General features: G+C 38.3%; 1 protein-coding gene across 1 annotated transcript in view; it reads right to left on the bottom strand.

Annotated features, from left to right (window-relative positions):
- LOC120531521 (dynein beta chain, ciliary-like) overlaps nt 1-13,983 on the bottom strand; it is a 285,809-nt gene that overhangs the window by 266,997 nt on the left and 4,829 nt on the right. The window contains exons 5-7 of the mRNA XM_039756997.1: nt 9,923-10,131; nt 9,535-9,604; nt 2,890-3,029 (exon numbers count right to left, since the gene is read on the bottom strand). Coding sequence (XP_039612931.1) covers nt 2,890-3,029; nt 9,535-9,604; nt 9,923-10,131 — 419 coding nt within the window. The remainder of the gene's footprint in view (nt 1-2,889; nt 3,030-9,534; nt 9,605-9,922; nt 10,132-13,983) is intronic.

The following is a 13,983-nucleotide window of genomic DNA, read 5'->3' on the forward strand; positions in this document are numbered from 1 at the left end:
GAATCCAACAGAACCATGACAGACATGTTGTCGAGTTGGCATGATGTTTTTTTTTATTCTAGACCTCTGCATCTTAAGAGTTGGACATGCACTTGTTCTACTACTTCATGCTGCCCTTTGTATCCACATCCCACACTGTTCTGTCATACCTTCTTGATAGAAAGTCAGCCAGAAATTTGGTTAATTGCAGCCATATTCTGGACAGAGATTTTTTCATGCAGAGAGATTATCACACTTAACAATTCTCCAGGGAAAAAAAATGAAATCTTAGCACACAGATGCCAGCAGATAAATGGCCTAATGCAGCATTTTTGCCTTAACTGGCATTTCAGGATTACTATCTACAATCACCAAGCATTCAAAATATGCACAGTGCACACTCAAAGAGATCAGTCAGATTCACAGCAGGCTAGAGTACTGATTTCTGAGACGAAGAGAGTAAAGTCACCATGCATGCAACAGTGTGGTATGGGAGGCCACAGGTAAATCATTTGGGTACAATTAGGCACAGGACTACATGAGTCCCTTCAACGATATCCACCACGAGCTCTGGACTCATTTGAAATGAATTGCTGGCAGTACAGATGCAACCACTTAGAAGGTGCACTGTGTTATGTTTCAGCCAGGGTTTCCCCCTGGGCTGAGGTTCAAATATCTCTTTTATGTCTGTTTTGTTCATTTTTCATGTTAACATTGTTGTTCATTTAGTTTTTGAAGGTCTTTTTCTATGTGCCGTGTGTTTTGTGGGTGGTTCCCCAAGAGGTGGGGCCACTAGCTCATCTCTATCAATGGACTGGCCTCAATCCCACAGTCCCTTGTGGTACATTGTATGCGCTCTTGGTGTTGATGAGTTCTCTACTGTTTATTTCTTTGCTTTTGGATTTATTGCTGGATTTCAACCTTTTGTTCTGTCTTTTTGACTCTTCTTTTGATTTTTGTATTTGGAATTTGTTTCCAACAGGATCGCCTATTTTAGGTAACTCCTGCTTAGACTTTTGCATTCTTCAAAGCATAACCGTTACAGACCATTTTTGGTGATAATAAATCTTTTTATTCATAAATTTTCTGTGTTTGCCCTTTTTGTTACTAGCTGGAGTTTGATGATTTTTCCCTCTGGAGTGGAATTTTTTGAGACCCTGCTTAGGAACCCCAACTTCATGACACACTGGCCCTATGTTATCTTATTCATAGATTTTACTAGCAATCCTAGTAGTGGAAGAGAATTACGGTTTCTTTTTTGAGTATGACAAAGAAGATCAAAGTCATAAACTTCATCCAGTTTCAACATGAATGGTCTGTCAATACACCAGTAGCGGATAATATGGGGAGACATACACACAGAGAAGAAAAATCGCTGGTTAATTTGTTGTTACATTAAGTTTAATTGCTTTATCAGTTGTTAATCTATGATTGTAAATTTATTAGTTTTTACATCTTTTCACTTGTGGCATTCAACTTTTGTTACCTGTCCTACTACACTTGCTGAACAAACAGGCCTTAGCGTAATGTTTCTTGATTATGTTTACCTCTTCTGTAAGTCACTTTGGATAAAAGCGTCTGCTTTGCAAATAAATGTAAATCTAAAAATATCCATGACAAAGCTATAGACTAAAACTTTAAAGTAATATCTTTTTGACTAAACATGTGAATCACAAACTACACTGCATCCTGAGTTCTACTCTCCTAAAATTGACTCTTTGCAATTGAATTGATGTTTACTTCTCTGTGCTGTGCTGTCACCTCTTAGGTGCATTCACTTCATCATCTTTCATTTTAATTTGATGCCAAGTCACCTGCAGTCTATACCTCATATTTCAAAATGTTCCTATAAATGACCTTGCTTTTAAACTGTAATGAAACTTATGTTGCTTTCTATTGTATTTTTCTTTACATTGACTTGAGCCTTGGGATGGTGCAGACTGTGAAAGGAACTATACAAAATAAATATTAACTGATCTTTCTGCATCTGTTTTCCAAACGCCAGAGAGCCCTGCCATTAGGGTTCTTACTGAGTTCCCCAGTAAAAGAGAAATAGTACCCTGAAGTGGCATGTATTGGCCAGAACCCTCTAAATCACAGGACTCTCAGACATTAGCTAAACAAACAACCTTGATGGACTGAATGGTCAAATTTATTATGCTTCTTATTTCAGTTCAATCACCAACTCTGACTCACTTTGTAGTTCTGAGCGAAACACTTCACCTGCTTGTAGCATGTGAAAAGAATTTATATTTTGTAAACAGTTAACTTGCACATTGAAGATAAGAAAGGCTCTCTGGGAAAACGAGAATGCAAAAGTACCAGAGTGGGTGGTTTTTGTGGTCCAGCTAAGAGGAAAAACGCTAGTCCAAAAATACCAAAGGGTGTGTCATTTTAATAACAGCACTTGCTGTCCAAGTAAGAATTACTAAGATGGCTACAGACCTTTCAGGGAATCCTGACTTTAGGTCCCCTGAGGAATGGTTTGATTGTTTGGGTACATAAAGCCACCACTAACAAAGGCTTACAAGGCCCAGTCAAGAGAAGGAGAATTAGATGACACATAGTCTAACAACAAATAATACAAGCAATTTGTCCATATGCAATATGGATATTTTGATTATTTTTAAGTTTTATTAAAAAAAAAAATAGGCAGTTGCCATTACTGTCAGATACTGAGATGCTGACACAGCTCTAGGTGGGAGGGCAACATAAGTTTTTGATGGGTAACACTGACAAAAAAAAATTCAGCATATTTAGGTAGAGAGACCTAGAGAGGCTTTAAGGTTTTGTTAGAAGCACAAGTGATTTTGCTTTTCTCTGATGTTTGTTAGCTGATAGTTTTGGTGACTTTATCATTATGGTTAATATAGGTGGCATCAGCTATGAACCCACTCCAAGCACACTTACCTGAAGACTTTCACTAAATCCCTGAGTGTGAAAATGTAATGACACCTTTCTGAAGTTTCCAAAAACATTGTCCTTAGACGTTCCTGTGTTTCAATTGTTGCCAGCGTGATGGCTGAAAGTAGGCTTGGCAGACTGCTGTCCTGGAATAAAAGTGATAAAACCTTCTTTCAGAATTTGGAAATCTTACTTGTGACCCTACACTCACCCTCTGGAGTATAAAATACTCACTGGTGAAGCTGCTTAGTTTCAGTTCATGTTCAAATATGCAAGTGCTTTACATGTTGTGAAGGTTCAGCCCAGACACAAACAGGTACTGAGACAAATATCCCAAAAACACTGCACAATGCACCAATCAGCCACAATTACTCAGTCTTTTACATTCCTTTCTCTTTTGCTTCTTCTGCCACCTCCACTCCTCTCTCGCAAGCTCTGTCCTCTGCCACCCAACTCCGGCTCCCTGAATGGAGTGAGGCGGAAGTGCTTCATGGGCAGCCAGAAGCACTCCAGGTGCATTCGGTTCCTCTTTCGGCAGCACTTCCTAGCGTGGCGGAAGTGCTGCAGTCCATTGATCCAGAATGATCTGAACGCCCCCTGGTGGTGGCCACAAGCCCCAACAGGGTTGAGCTTGCAAGCTCCATTCCCGTGGCCCTTAATGCAATCCAGGGGGGCTGCCCTCTTGTGTCCCGGAGAAGCTAATGCCTCTCTCCCGGTCCTTCCATACTCCAGGCGTTTGGGCCGGACAAGTGTCCCAGCCATCTGCCACAATGTTAACTTTAGTCAAAATTTTAACCATACCTTCTAATATACTGTACAGTGGTGTTAATATTTTGCGAGAAAAAAAATCTTAATGTTCCCACATTGAGACCTGCATATCTTGATGATATCTTACTTTGCTGAAAATTACTACCCCAAGATGGTAGTATAAAGTGCAAATATCACAATGAAATTCACAGTGGACACATACATTTCCAAAGACGATAATTTAGCTCTGCTTAATGAGTACCATATGTACAATATTTTAGAATGTGAGCACATTCTCACTTTTTGACAACAATATTTATTACAATAAAATCTGAATAAGAAGGATGACAGCCAGCTCCAGTGCGATTTTGTATTTAAACTTAATAAATATACAATAAAAATAGAAAACCAAAACTTGCCAGTCTACCCAAGGCTGTGTAGTTTAAGACTGCATAAAATACTAACCTGTCTTAATAAATTTAATAGACAAAGAGAAAAATAGAAAGTCACATTAAAACAGGGCACAACACATTAAACGGCACTGAGGTGCACCAAAAATCCTCAGTAATAATAAAAAAATATCCACACTTCCATCAGTGAATGCATCAATGGTGGCCAGGCCTCCTTATTTATTTCTAAAATATTCAGAAAATATTTACATTTAGTCAGGATATTTTATTAGGCAATATTTGTTACAATGATCAGGGAGAATATGCATAATAAAGTATCTATCTATCTATTTATCTATCTATCTATAAGAAACAAAAGACAAGAAAACTTTGACAGCATTCATAGAGTTACTCTTTGCTTATTTGTATAAGCCACAAGTTGACACTGCCAGTATGGCTGCAATTTTATTGCGCTACCCATAAAGGAGTTCATGTGGCACTCTGGTTTTGAATCCCATGCCTGGTTACTGCCTGTCTGGAGCTTGTAATTCCACCCAGTGTTTATGTGGGTTTTCCTACAAGTATCATAGCTGTCTTCCAACATTCCCCAAAATTCTCAGGTGATATTGATTAGCAATTCCAGACTGGCACTGAGTGAGTGATGGCTATGTGCATCAGTCGTCCTGCCCTCAAGCCCCATGTTGCCAGATAGCCTCTGGCCTCCCATCAGTCTGAATTAATTAAGTGGGTTGGAGACTGTTAGGCTACAGCAGCGTTTCTCAAACTTTAAGTTTTTGCGACCCGAGTTTTCATAACAGTTTTAATCGCGCCCCCACTAACATTTTTTTAAAATGTAGATGCATATTTTATTATACCTACTTAACTTTTATCGACATTTACCTAACTCTTTATTTATTGTTCTAGTATCAGAATGTAGTTTAAGTTAATTTGTTTTGGTTTAAACAGATGTTTTTTTTTTCATATTTTTGATTCTTGTTTTCTTTTTATCACATCTTCACGCCCCTTTTTTTGTTACTTCACGCCCCCCTGGGGGGCTCGCCCCACAGGTTGAGAACCACTGGGCTACAGAAGCCTGGCTGGAGCAGTGGTTAACACGTTTTTTTTTTAGCTCCAGTAGCTTGGTTGTGAATTAATTGCCTTTGTGATGTATGTGTCTTCTCCATCACAGATTTTCATTGGTACCCAAGATCCCTCGATATACTAAAGACATGCATGTTGGGTTAGCTGGTTATTGAGCAGGAAATTGTTGGTGGATCATATGAACGTGACCTGCATAAGCATCTCCGGGATTGGTTTCCGATTTTTCTTTTGGGCACCTGCGAAGTCTGAACTGGAATAAATGAGTTTGCAAATGGCTGGAGAGACGAATAAAATGTGCTAACAGCTACCTTGTTCTTCTGAAGATGTATACTTCAGACTTGCATAAACAGTAGTTCACTTAATCAGTTTATGATTACTGCAAATGATGGAAGATACTGTTTTCCCACTGGCATCTATAACATAATGGTTTTTAGACTCATTACAAATGGACACAGAATGTTTAAACAAGTTCCCTTGATATACTATTCCCTCACTTGACAATGTAGCCATATTCTACCATTCTTCTTGCTTCATTTTTAGAAACAAGCTAGAAATAAACTGTGGGGGCTTCTTTAGTATGCAACAGATTTGCATTCCATGTTTCACATCAGCAAGCACAGCTGTGGCAATATCCCATAAATCCTTCAGTTATCCACCCTTCTGGAATCAAAACTCAATTGTATCAAATGCTGGAGCGCAGCTCTTATTATTAGCGCTTTTATGTCCATCAGAGAACTAAGCAGACTTCCTTACCTTGTTTCTCTTCCCAGAGGTAAAGTGACTCAATACATGCCTCCAAAGGTGATCCATTTGCTACCTTTACACTTCTGGGCACAGTTGTACAAAGCAATGAAAGGAAATCAAAAGCAGCAAAGTTTCAGTAAATTTCAGTGTACATTCATGAACCAGCTGGTCAACAGCTCTCTAAAGATGAGCGACAGAAACTCAAGCATCTCATCTAACTCTAAAAATACTTGACTGACTGCAAACCTGTACAAGATCCCAGGAAATCAGCTTTTGAATTTCATAAACAAGTACACCCTAACATACAGTATTAAATAAAATGTCGACGAGTGTTCAGTTGTGGCCGCTGAACTTCGGTAAATTTAAATTAAATGTAAAGAGAAGATATACAGCATGTAATGCTGTGGTTAAAAGAGAAAACACTTCTGTTCTGAGTTAACAGGTCACTTTATAGTCTGCCTTAATACTGTTCTCATTCTCTACTTTTTTCTTTTCTTCTGTCTAGAAGGACATTATTATATTATTTACATTTCCTTTACATTAAGTTCACCATATCTACTAAATATGCTCATAAGCTTCGATGTGAAAGTTCCTTCAGGGATTGCTAGACTATACGGACAGTAGTACAACAATACTACACAACAGGAAAAACTCTGCTCCATCATGCAATACAGGCATTCAAATTTCTTGACCACATCATTCCAAACGTGGTTGAGGAAATAACTTCTAAAGCAATAGCTGAACATCATTTGTAATAGTAAATATACCAACACAGCATCACTCACCCAAATGTAATATGTCTTTGACACAATAGCAATAGTGTGACCACAAAATCTATTAATTAACAATCTGTCCAACATCAGAATAGGGTTAACCACACAGATAATCTGGCAGCTATTATATTTAGTGTATGGCCCCTTATCAGTTTATTAGCCATAGTATGGTTCAAATGGGCATATAAGAATAATGCTATATTTTCAATTGTTCACAATGCACATCTCTGCAAATGGCTAGCCATTACTTAAGTGTTGTGTACCAATTAAGTCATTGTTTTGTATGAAAAGGTTACAGCTATACTTGAATATGTTAAAAGTAGTGACCAGGTTCATCTTTGAGCTAACAGACACGTTCTGTCCAAAATTGGCAACATAAGGGGATTTCTTGAGAATTCATAGGTCACGGCTTCAGAAATACCAATGATCTGAGCACAGTGAATACAGAAAATTCTACAAAAAAATACTCTGAAGTTTATCCAAAAACAACAGAATGTACAGTGGAACCTCGGTTCACGAACGTCTCCGTACACGTACAACTCGGTTTACGACCAAAAAGTTTGCCAAACTTTTGCCTCGGTTCACAACCACACACTCGGTATACGAACAAGCCAGCTTCCCTTTCGGTTTGTACATGTTCAGTCTCTCCCCGTGCATTTTCTGTGCAGCGAGCAAGAGAGAGAGCGAGAGAGCGCGACACACACACACACACACAGGCAGTGCGAGAGAGACGCGCACACACACACACAGAGGCAGCGAGATGCAGACACACAGGCAGCGCGAGAGAGAGCTGGACGTATTAAGGTAGGAAGGCAGTTGAAGAAAGAACTGGGCTTGATTTTGTTTTCACTTCTGTTTCCGGCAATCTGTTTGTAGCGTGCATTGTTGCAATGTTATTTTTCTTGGTGGTTTATTAAATTACAGATTTTTTCAAATGTTCATTTTTTTCCCTGTGCTTAAAACTCATTTAAAAAGTGCTTTTAGCCAGCGGTTGGTAGTGCTATAGCGCGAACTATTGCAGTGTTAGTTTTCTCTGTTGTTCAAGGTTTTCTCAGTGTTATTCGATGTTTTTACATTTAGTTTACTATTACGCTGTGCATTCTATGGTTTAATTAACTATATTTGTGCCTAAAAACTTAAAAATAATATATATTTACGTACAGTTCGTATGGTCTGGAACGGATTAATTGTATTTACATACAATCCTATGGGGGAAATTGCTTCGGTTCATGACCAAATCGGTTTACGACCAGAGTTTTGGAACGAATTATGGTCGTGAACCGAGGTTCTACTGTATTTGGATTAATTAATGATGGACTACATATTCATGCATCAGATCTTCATCTATAGGACTTGAAGCTTTCTACCCATAATATTAAATCAACCACAGAAATGAATATCCGTGTTTAGATCTCGATCCATATTACTTTTCACCTGGGGCCTTTGAAATTGAAGCAATCTCCCTTTGTACAAAATTAGTAAGCCTCACAAATGATTGACAAGGCTTTGATCTGTGTCCTTACTGAGTGAGCAATGGCAATGACACAAAAATGTTAAAAACAGCCATGCTATTCGACACACTAAACCTTGTACATAATACCAATTAACAATAGCAATGCAAAGTAAATTCTTATAACAGCACTCAAATATTACAACACAAAGTTGACAGTTTTTTCATATTAACACTTAATCAAAGATTCTGTCAACAATATGTGTCAACTATGATTCTGTCAGCCCACAAACATACTGTATCTTCATCATCCATGTTTTAACTCAACAATGCAAAATCAGCTCTCTGTCCATAAGAGTTCTGAATTATACCCATGATAGGCCACACTCAGACAACAGTTGCAAGTCAGTTCTTCAAGGTAAGATTGCCACAGTCTTTGTTACTAAACCCCCATTGTTTACCTGTCTATTCAATGGTATTTCACCTGATAAAACAGGAGATATTAATACACTTAACAGATAACTAATAGATTATTTCAACTTTTCCAGCTAGATGTTCAGAAGATCAATAGCTAAGTTCCTTTGATGGCCATCCATTAATATGTTAATAGTAAATATCATGACATTTATAAAAAAAAGGTAATAAAAGTGGTAAAAAAAACTTTTTGACTATAAAAGTCAAGTGAATTTCTTACACATCCAAGCCAAGTGGTTCAGCGTGTGGCGGGTGTGGCAACATGCTATCAGCGCATGCTCCCAACCAAGTATTTGACTGATATGAAGAATCTTTAATTATTTCTGCAGTAGCCAGTGCCATGAATTTATATTTGTACTTAAATCAGGGATAAGTTTTTGTGTTTAAATTAAAAACATAAAAATGTAAATATAATGGTTTATAATAAGGGTATGACAAAACATACCTGACAGCTGTGGTAAATTATATCTTCCGAACAAGCTCTCAAATTTTCCCACCCATCTACTTTCACAAGATTTGGACCACTGGTGAAAAAACTAAAATTACTTTACTGCACAGAGCATCTTAACTTACTCTCCATGACAAAGTGAGGAGCTCAACCTTTTGGAAAAAACACAAAGCAGTGTTTCTTTTCAGCCAGAGCACTAACAATTTAACATCTAATCACCCACCCTGGTCCAGATATACATCGGATATAACTAAGCAGGCTGAAACCTAGGGACAGATCCAGAACACATTTGGAGGGTCTATGTTTTGGCTTAATATTGCCAGGGCATTCCCAGGATTACACCAAGAATTGCTGGATATAAGGAAATTCATTCTGTTACCACCACGAGCCAATTCAGAAAAGATGCACTGAAAGAAGTCAGTGAGTGAGTGGATGTGTAAAATTACCTGAAATATCTGGTTTAAATTAGAACATTAGAACATTTAAATTCCTGTAATACCCACAAGTAGTGCTTTACATCTTTACCTTAAGAGTAGAAGAAGACAGGAAGTGCCCATTCAAGAGTGAGGTGAAGATTGAGTGCTGGTTGTCCAAACTGCAAAAAAGAAATATATTATCATTTATTAAATTATGGGGAACAAGAATCTTTTGCACCACATCAAAAAGAACCATTATAAAATCTAGTTATTCATATGGAAGGGAATTACATTTGACATATTGGTTTTGAGGTGAGCTTTAAAGTTTGATTTAAGGTCATCCCTTCAGAGGATGAAAGAAATTAAAAGTTGAGGATTCATCTGATAGAAATCCATAAGTTCTCAGGCTGCTCTCCAAAATTTAGGCAGACCTTTTATTCTTCAAGATGAAAAGCTGCACATTTAACTGTAAACATGTGGGTTTAATTCATTATTACCTGGGATAAGGGCAGTGAAAAAGGCTAAAATGCCTCAAAAGACGATGTGTAAGCCCTGGAACTGCAGTTGTGCAATCAGCATTTGTACTAGCCAAGAAGCTCACATTTCGAATCGACTTCCATTCAAAGGATGTCAGATCAAAACCACCCCTACAGTCAAGCAGCTGCCTCATCATCTCGCAGGATGGCTGGCTACCATGGACATCTACCTAAAACACAAACATATATGAACAAGTGGATCATTTGCTATGTCATTCAAAAAATGGCTACTCCAGTCTAGTCTGTACCATCATATTCACATGTGCCCTATTCGGCAAGGGGGAAAAAGGAGGAATGACAGATGATGAAAAAAGGCATAAAGAGCTTAATAATGAGTTGTCTACATCATGCAGGATAAGTTTAGCATTTTTGAAGTCAATGGTATTTTTTCACAATTGTCACATACATTTATGTGCCCTGCAGTAGTAGGGTGATGTACTGTGTTAGCCATTATGAATGCAATGAGAAGTGAAGCAAAATGATACCCTTTGTTGGCTTACTGAAACAGATTACAATATGCAAGCTTACAAGGCGGCAAGTTGTAATAAAGAAACTAGAGTTCCCTGTGTTTATATGAACACTGGGAAAGAAATAGCATCTAAAAACCTTTAAGTGGGTCATCTTGATTGTTTCTTTAGCCAATAAAAGGTGTCATTTTGCTTCACTTCTCAATGCATTTACTTGCCCTGAAAATCTATGTCCTTAAGTGAAGTTTTATCTAAAAATGAAAAAATGCATCTCCTTCAAGAGTTTACAATGACATGCATGGAGCATCACAGGCAACTTCAAGCAAAACCCTCTAAGTAGCTACAGTATATAGGCTGACTCGCATAAATAAGTACAGCTGAATAATGCAGTCAAGGAGGTAGCTCTTGGAAGGACTTCTTATGCTTAATGATCGAGTGACTCACCCGGAACGATGCTTCGTTGTGTCTTCCTTTGCTTTTGAATTCAGCCGAGTGAAAAATGGCGGCTGTCCGATTAACTGCGATTTTAGTTCCCTCTCCTTTCTCTTTCTCAGATCACTTTTTGGAAGGAAGTCAGTTTCGAAGTTTTTATGAACAGTTTGAAAGTGCCTTTCCACATTTTCCTTCTTTGGAATAGCAATGATAGATTGACAGATCAGACAAACGCACTTCGATTGTGACATTCTGAGAGAAAAAATCCTCCTCCAATTCCACATCCAGCCCATAACCAACATTTTTTTTTAAATCCCTTCTTGGAAGGCTAACTAGATCACTTAGATAGCCGGAGTTTTGCAGTAGCTCGCGCATTTGATCGTGCGTGCGGGATGACCAGTGTGTTAGAAGAAAAGAGATCTCATACTGGCCGCCCTATATGTCAATCATGTGGCAAATGCCATAGGGAGGGTATATGATAGACTAACGTTTAAAAATTTTTTTTTGAATGCCATGCGATCTACCGGTCGATCGTGATTGACGTCTTGGGCACCACTGCCTTATCTGTATGTGGACATTTTAGGAGACTATACTCTTATTATCCCTTGTTCATTAAAAATGAAACATTGTAGAAGAATAAGGAACAAAATCCTTGTTGACTAATCTAAAGGCATAGCAGAAAAATGAGGCGTGCGTAGAAACTGAGAGGGTGCTTTCAGAAAAATGTCAAATCTAGGATGCAATCACATTAAACTTCTAAGAAAGGAGTTGAATATATTAAATACTGTTAAGGGTTAAACAATTAGACAAGAGATTTCATTACATTTTAAAAAAAAGAATGCACACAAACCATGGTGTCTTCATATAAGCTCTCTCTCACTGACCTTTATGTGTTTTTTATGTTTCTAATTATCATTTCCCTATGGATGCGTTATATTTGAATTCTCTACCTAATAAACGGGAGACTCTGCACATTTTTCTTTTTCTATTGATATTAAAGTAATGAAAAAGAAACCTTTATTGCTATTGGGTCTACTGGCATCTTTTCAAATTAGAAAATGAATCAAGCAATACAGAGCTAATTAAAACAACTAAGGGGATGTATTTAACCTTTAACTTTATTAAATGGAAATGTTAGCATATATCCCAGCTTGCTGATGAAATCCAAAAAAGAAACACTTCAATAAAGAGGTTGGGCGGGTGTGGAGAATGCTAAGGGGGTCATAACAATCAAATAATTCCTCCAATGCCTCTTATAATTTGCCTTTTAAAGACTAAATAGATGACTTGACATTTTGCCAATTTCTAACTAGTAAATTAAACAAGCTGTTATAAATAGACATCTTTGTTCTTGTCTTTTATTTTAAACTATTTCCCATTTTGCTTCCCTTTTTTTTTTTACATTTCTTGCATTTACTTTAAAATAGTCAATACACCATCTTCGAACATGCCCTTCAGTTCACACCACTGCCTGTAATGCTCTGGTAAAATTCAATAAAGGTATTTCTTTAGTGTTTATTATTTGGTTCAAGTCTGAAAAGTCTGGAGCTTGCCAAAAGTTTGCCATATTCAGCAAAACAGAATATATTTCTGGATCATTATACAGTATCTAGAAGTCACACCTTGTTGAATCCTCAAATGAGAGAGAGCTGCAGTAAATTCTTACAGCTCATAACACTGAGTTCAGTTCTAGGTTGGAGTCTATTTCCATGTCTCACTCCAAAACCACCATAATTACTTGAAGGTGAATCTTCAACTACTAATAAAGCGTCACTTGTGAATCTCTGTCCGTAGCCTGTAATCCACTCAGGTTCCCTTCAGAATGGAGATTCTTATGTTCAATAGCTGCCCTGGGTGGGGTTTTAATCTTATTATCCATTGCTTTTCTTTTTTTTCTTTCTGTACCTATTTTGCTTTGTTTTTTTATTTGTTTCTAAGTAATTGGTGGCATATTTTATGTTATTATATGCTTGACTGAGTAGCATGCAATTGTTCTGTTTTTTGAAAATAACATAAAAAATAAGTAAATATACTGTAGCAAAAGGCACTATATGGGTGCCTGACCTGACACAGATTCACACCAGAGGCACGTTAAAATAAATAAACTTTTATTTTTCTTCACCTGTTTGGCACATCTTCCCCGTAATCCCCACAGGCACAACACAGTCCCTAGTGTAAATAAAGCACCCACAAAAAAGCAAAGCACACTCTTAATGTTCCTCCACCACTCCTCTCAGGCAACCTCGTCCTCCTTTTCCAAACTCTGGCTCTCGGAGTGGTGGCTGCTGGCCCCTTTAATAAGTACGTACATCGGTTTTGGCTAGCGCCGGGAAGCCACCTACCAAATTTCGTGAAGATGGGGTCAGCCTTCTACCTACACGGAAAGTTTGAAAATTGGTGGCGTTGGAAAATTCAATATGGCGGCCAACAATGGCGTCATACCACCGAAATAAGTACGTACATCGGTTTTGGTTAGCGCAGGGAAGCCGCCTACCAAATTTCGTGAAGATGGGGCCATAAATAAGAAAGTTCAACATGCCGGACGTTGTCGACCGTTATCGACCGTTATGACCGTTACGTGTAGAATTTCGAAATGAAACCTGCTTAACTTTTGTAAGTAAGCTGTAAGGAATGAGCCTGCCAAATTTCAGCCTTCTACCTACACGGGAACTTGGAGAATTAGTGATATGTGAGTCAGTGAGTGAGTGAGTCAGTCAGTGAGTCAGTGAGGGCTTTGCCTTTTATTAGTATAGATTATTGACTGCGTGTGGTGAATATGCTGCTCATAAGGGCTCAGGAGTTCCAGTTGTAGCCCCCCCGGCACCACCTGCAGGACCCAACAGGGCTGCACCCAAGTCCAATTCCCATGGAGCCCTAACCCCTTGGGGGTTTGGTATCTAGCGTCCAGGGGGAGGTATTGCACAGTCCATGGCTGCTCACCCTGAGCATATAACGAAGGGGCGTCACATCATGGCATTAGAGGATCTAGAGAAGAACGGTTAGAATGATTCCAGGACTGTGGAGTTTGATCAAGGAGGTAAGATTGAGTCTTTTCAGATGAAGCAAATGGACATTAAGATGTGACTTGAAGGAAGTGTGCAAAATTATGAAACAAATTAGTAT

This window comes from Polypterus senegalus, chromosome 6 (assembly GCF_016835505.1).
Source record: "Polypterus senegalus isolate Bchr_013 chromosome 6, ASM1683550v1, whole genome shotgun sequence".
NCBI classification, from domain to species: Eukaryota; Metazoa; Chordata; class Cladistia; order Polypteriformes; family Polypteridae; genus Polypterus; species Polypterus senegalus.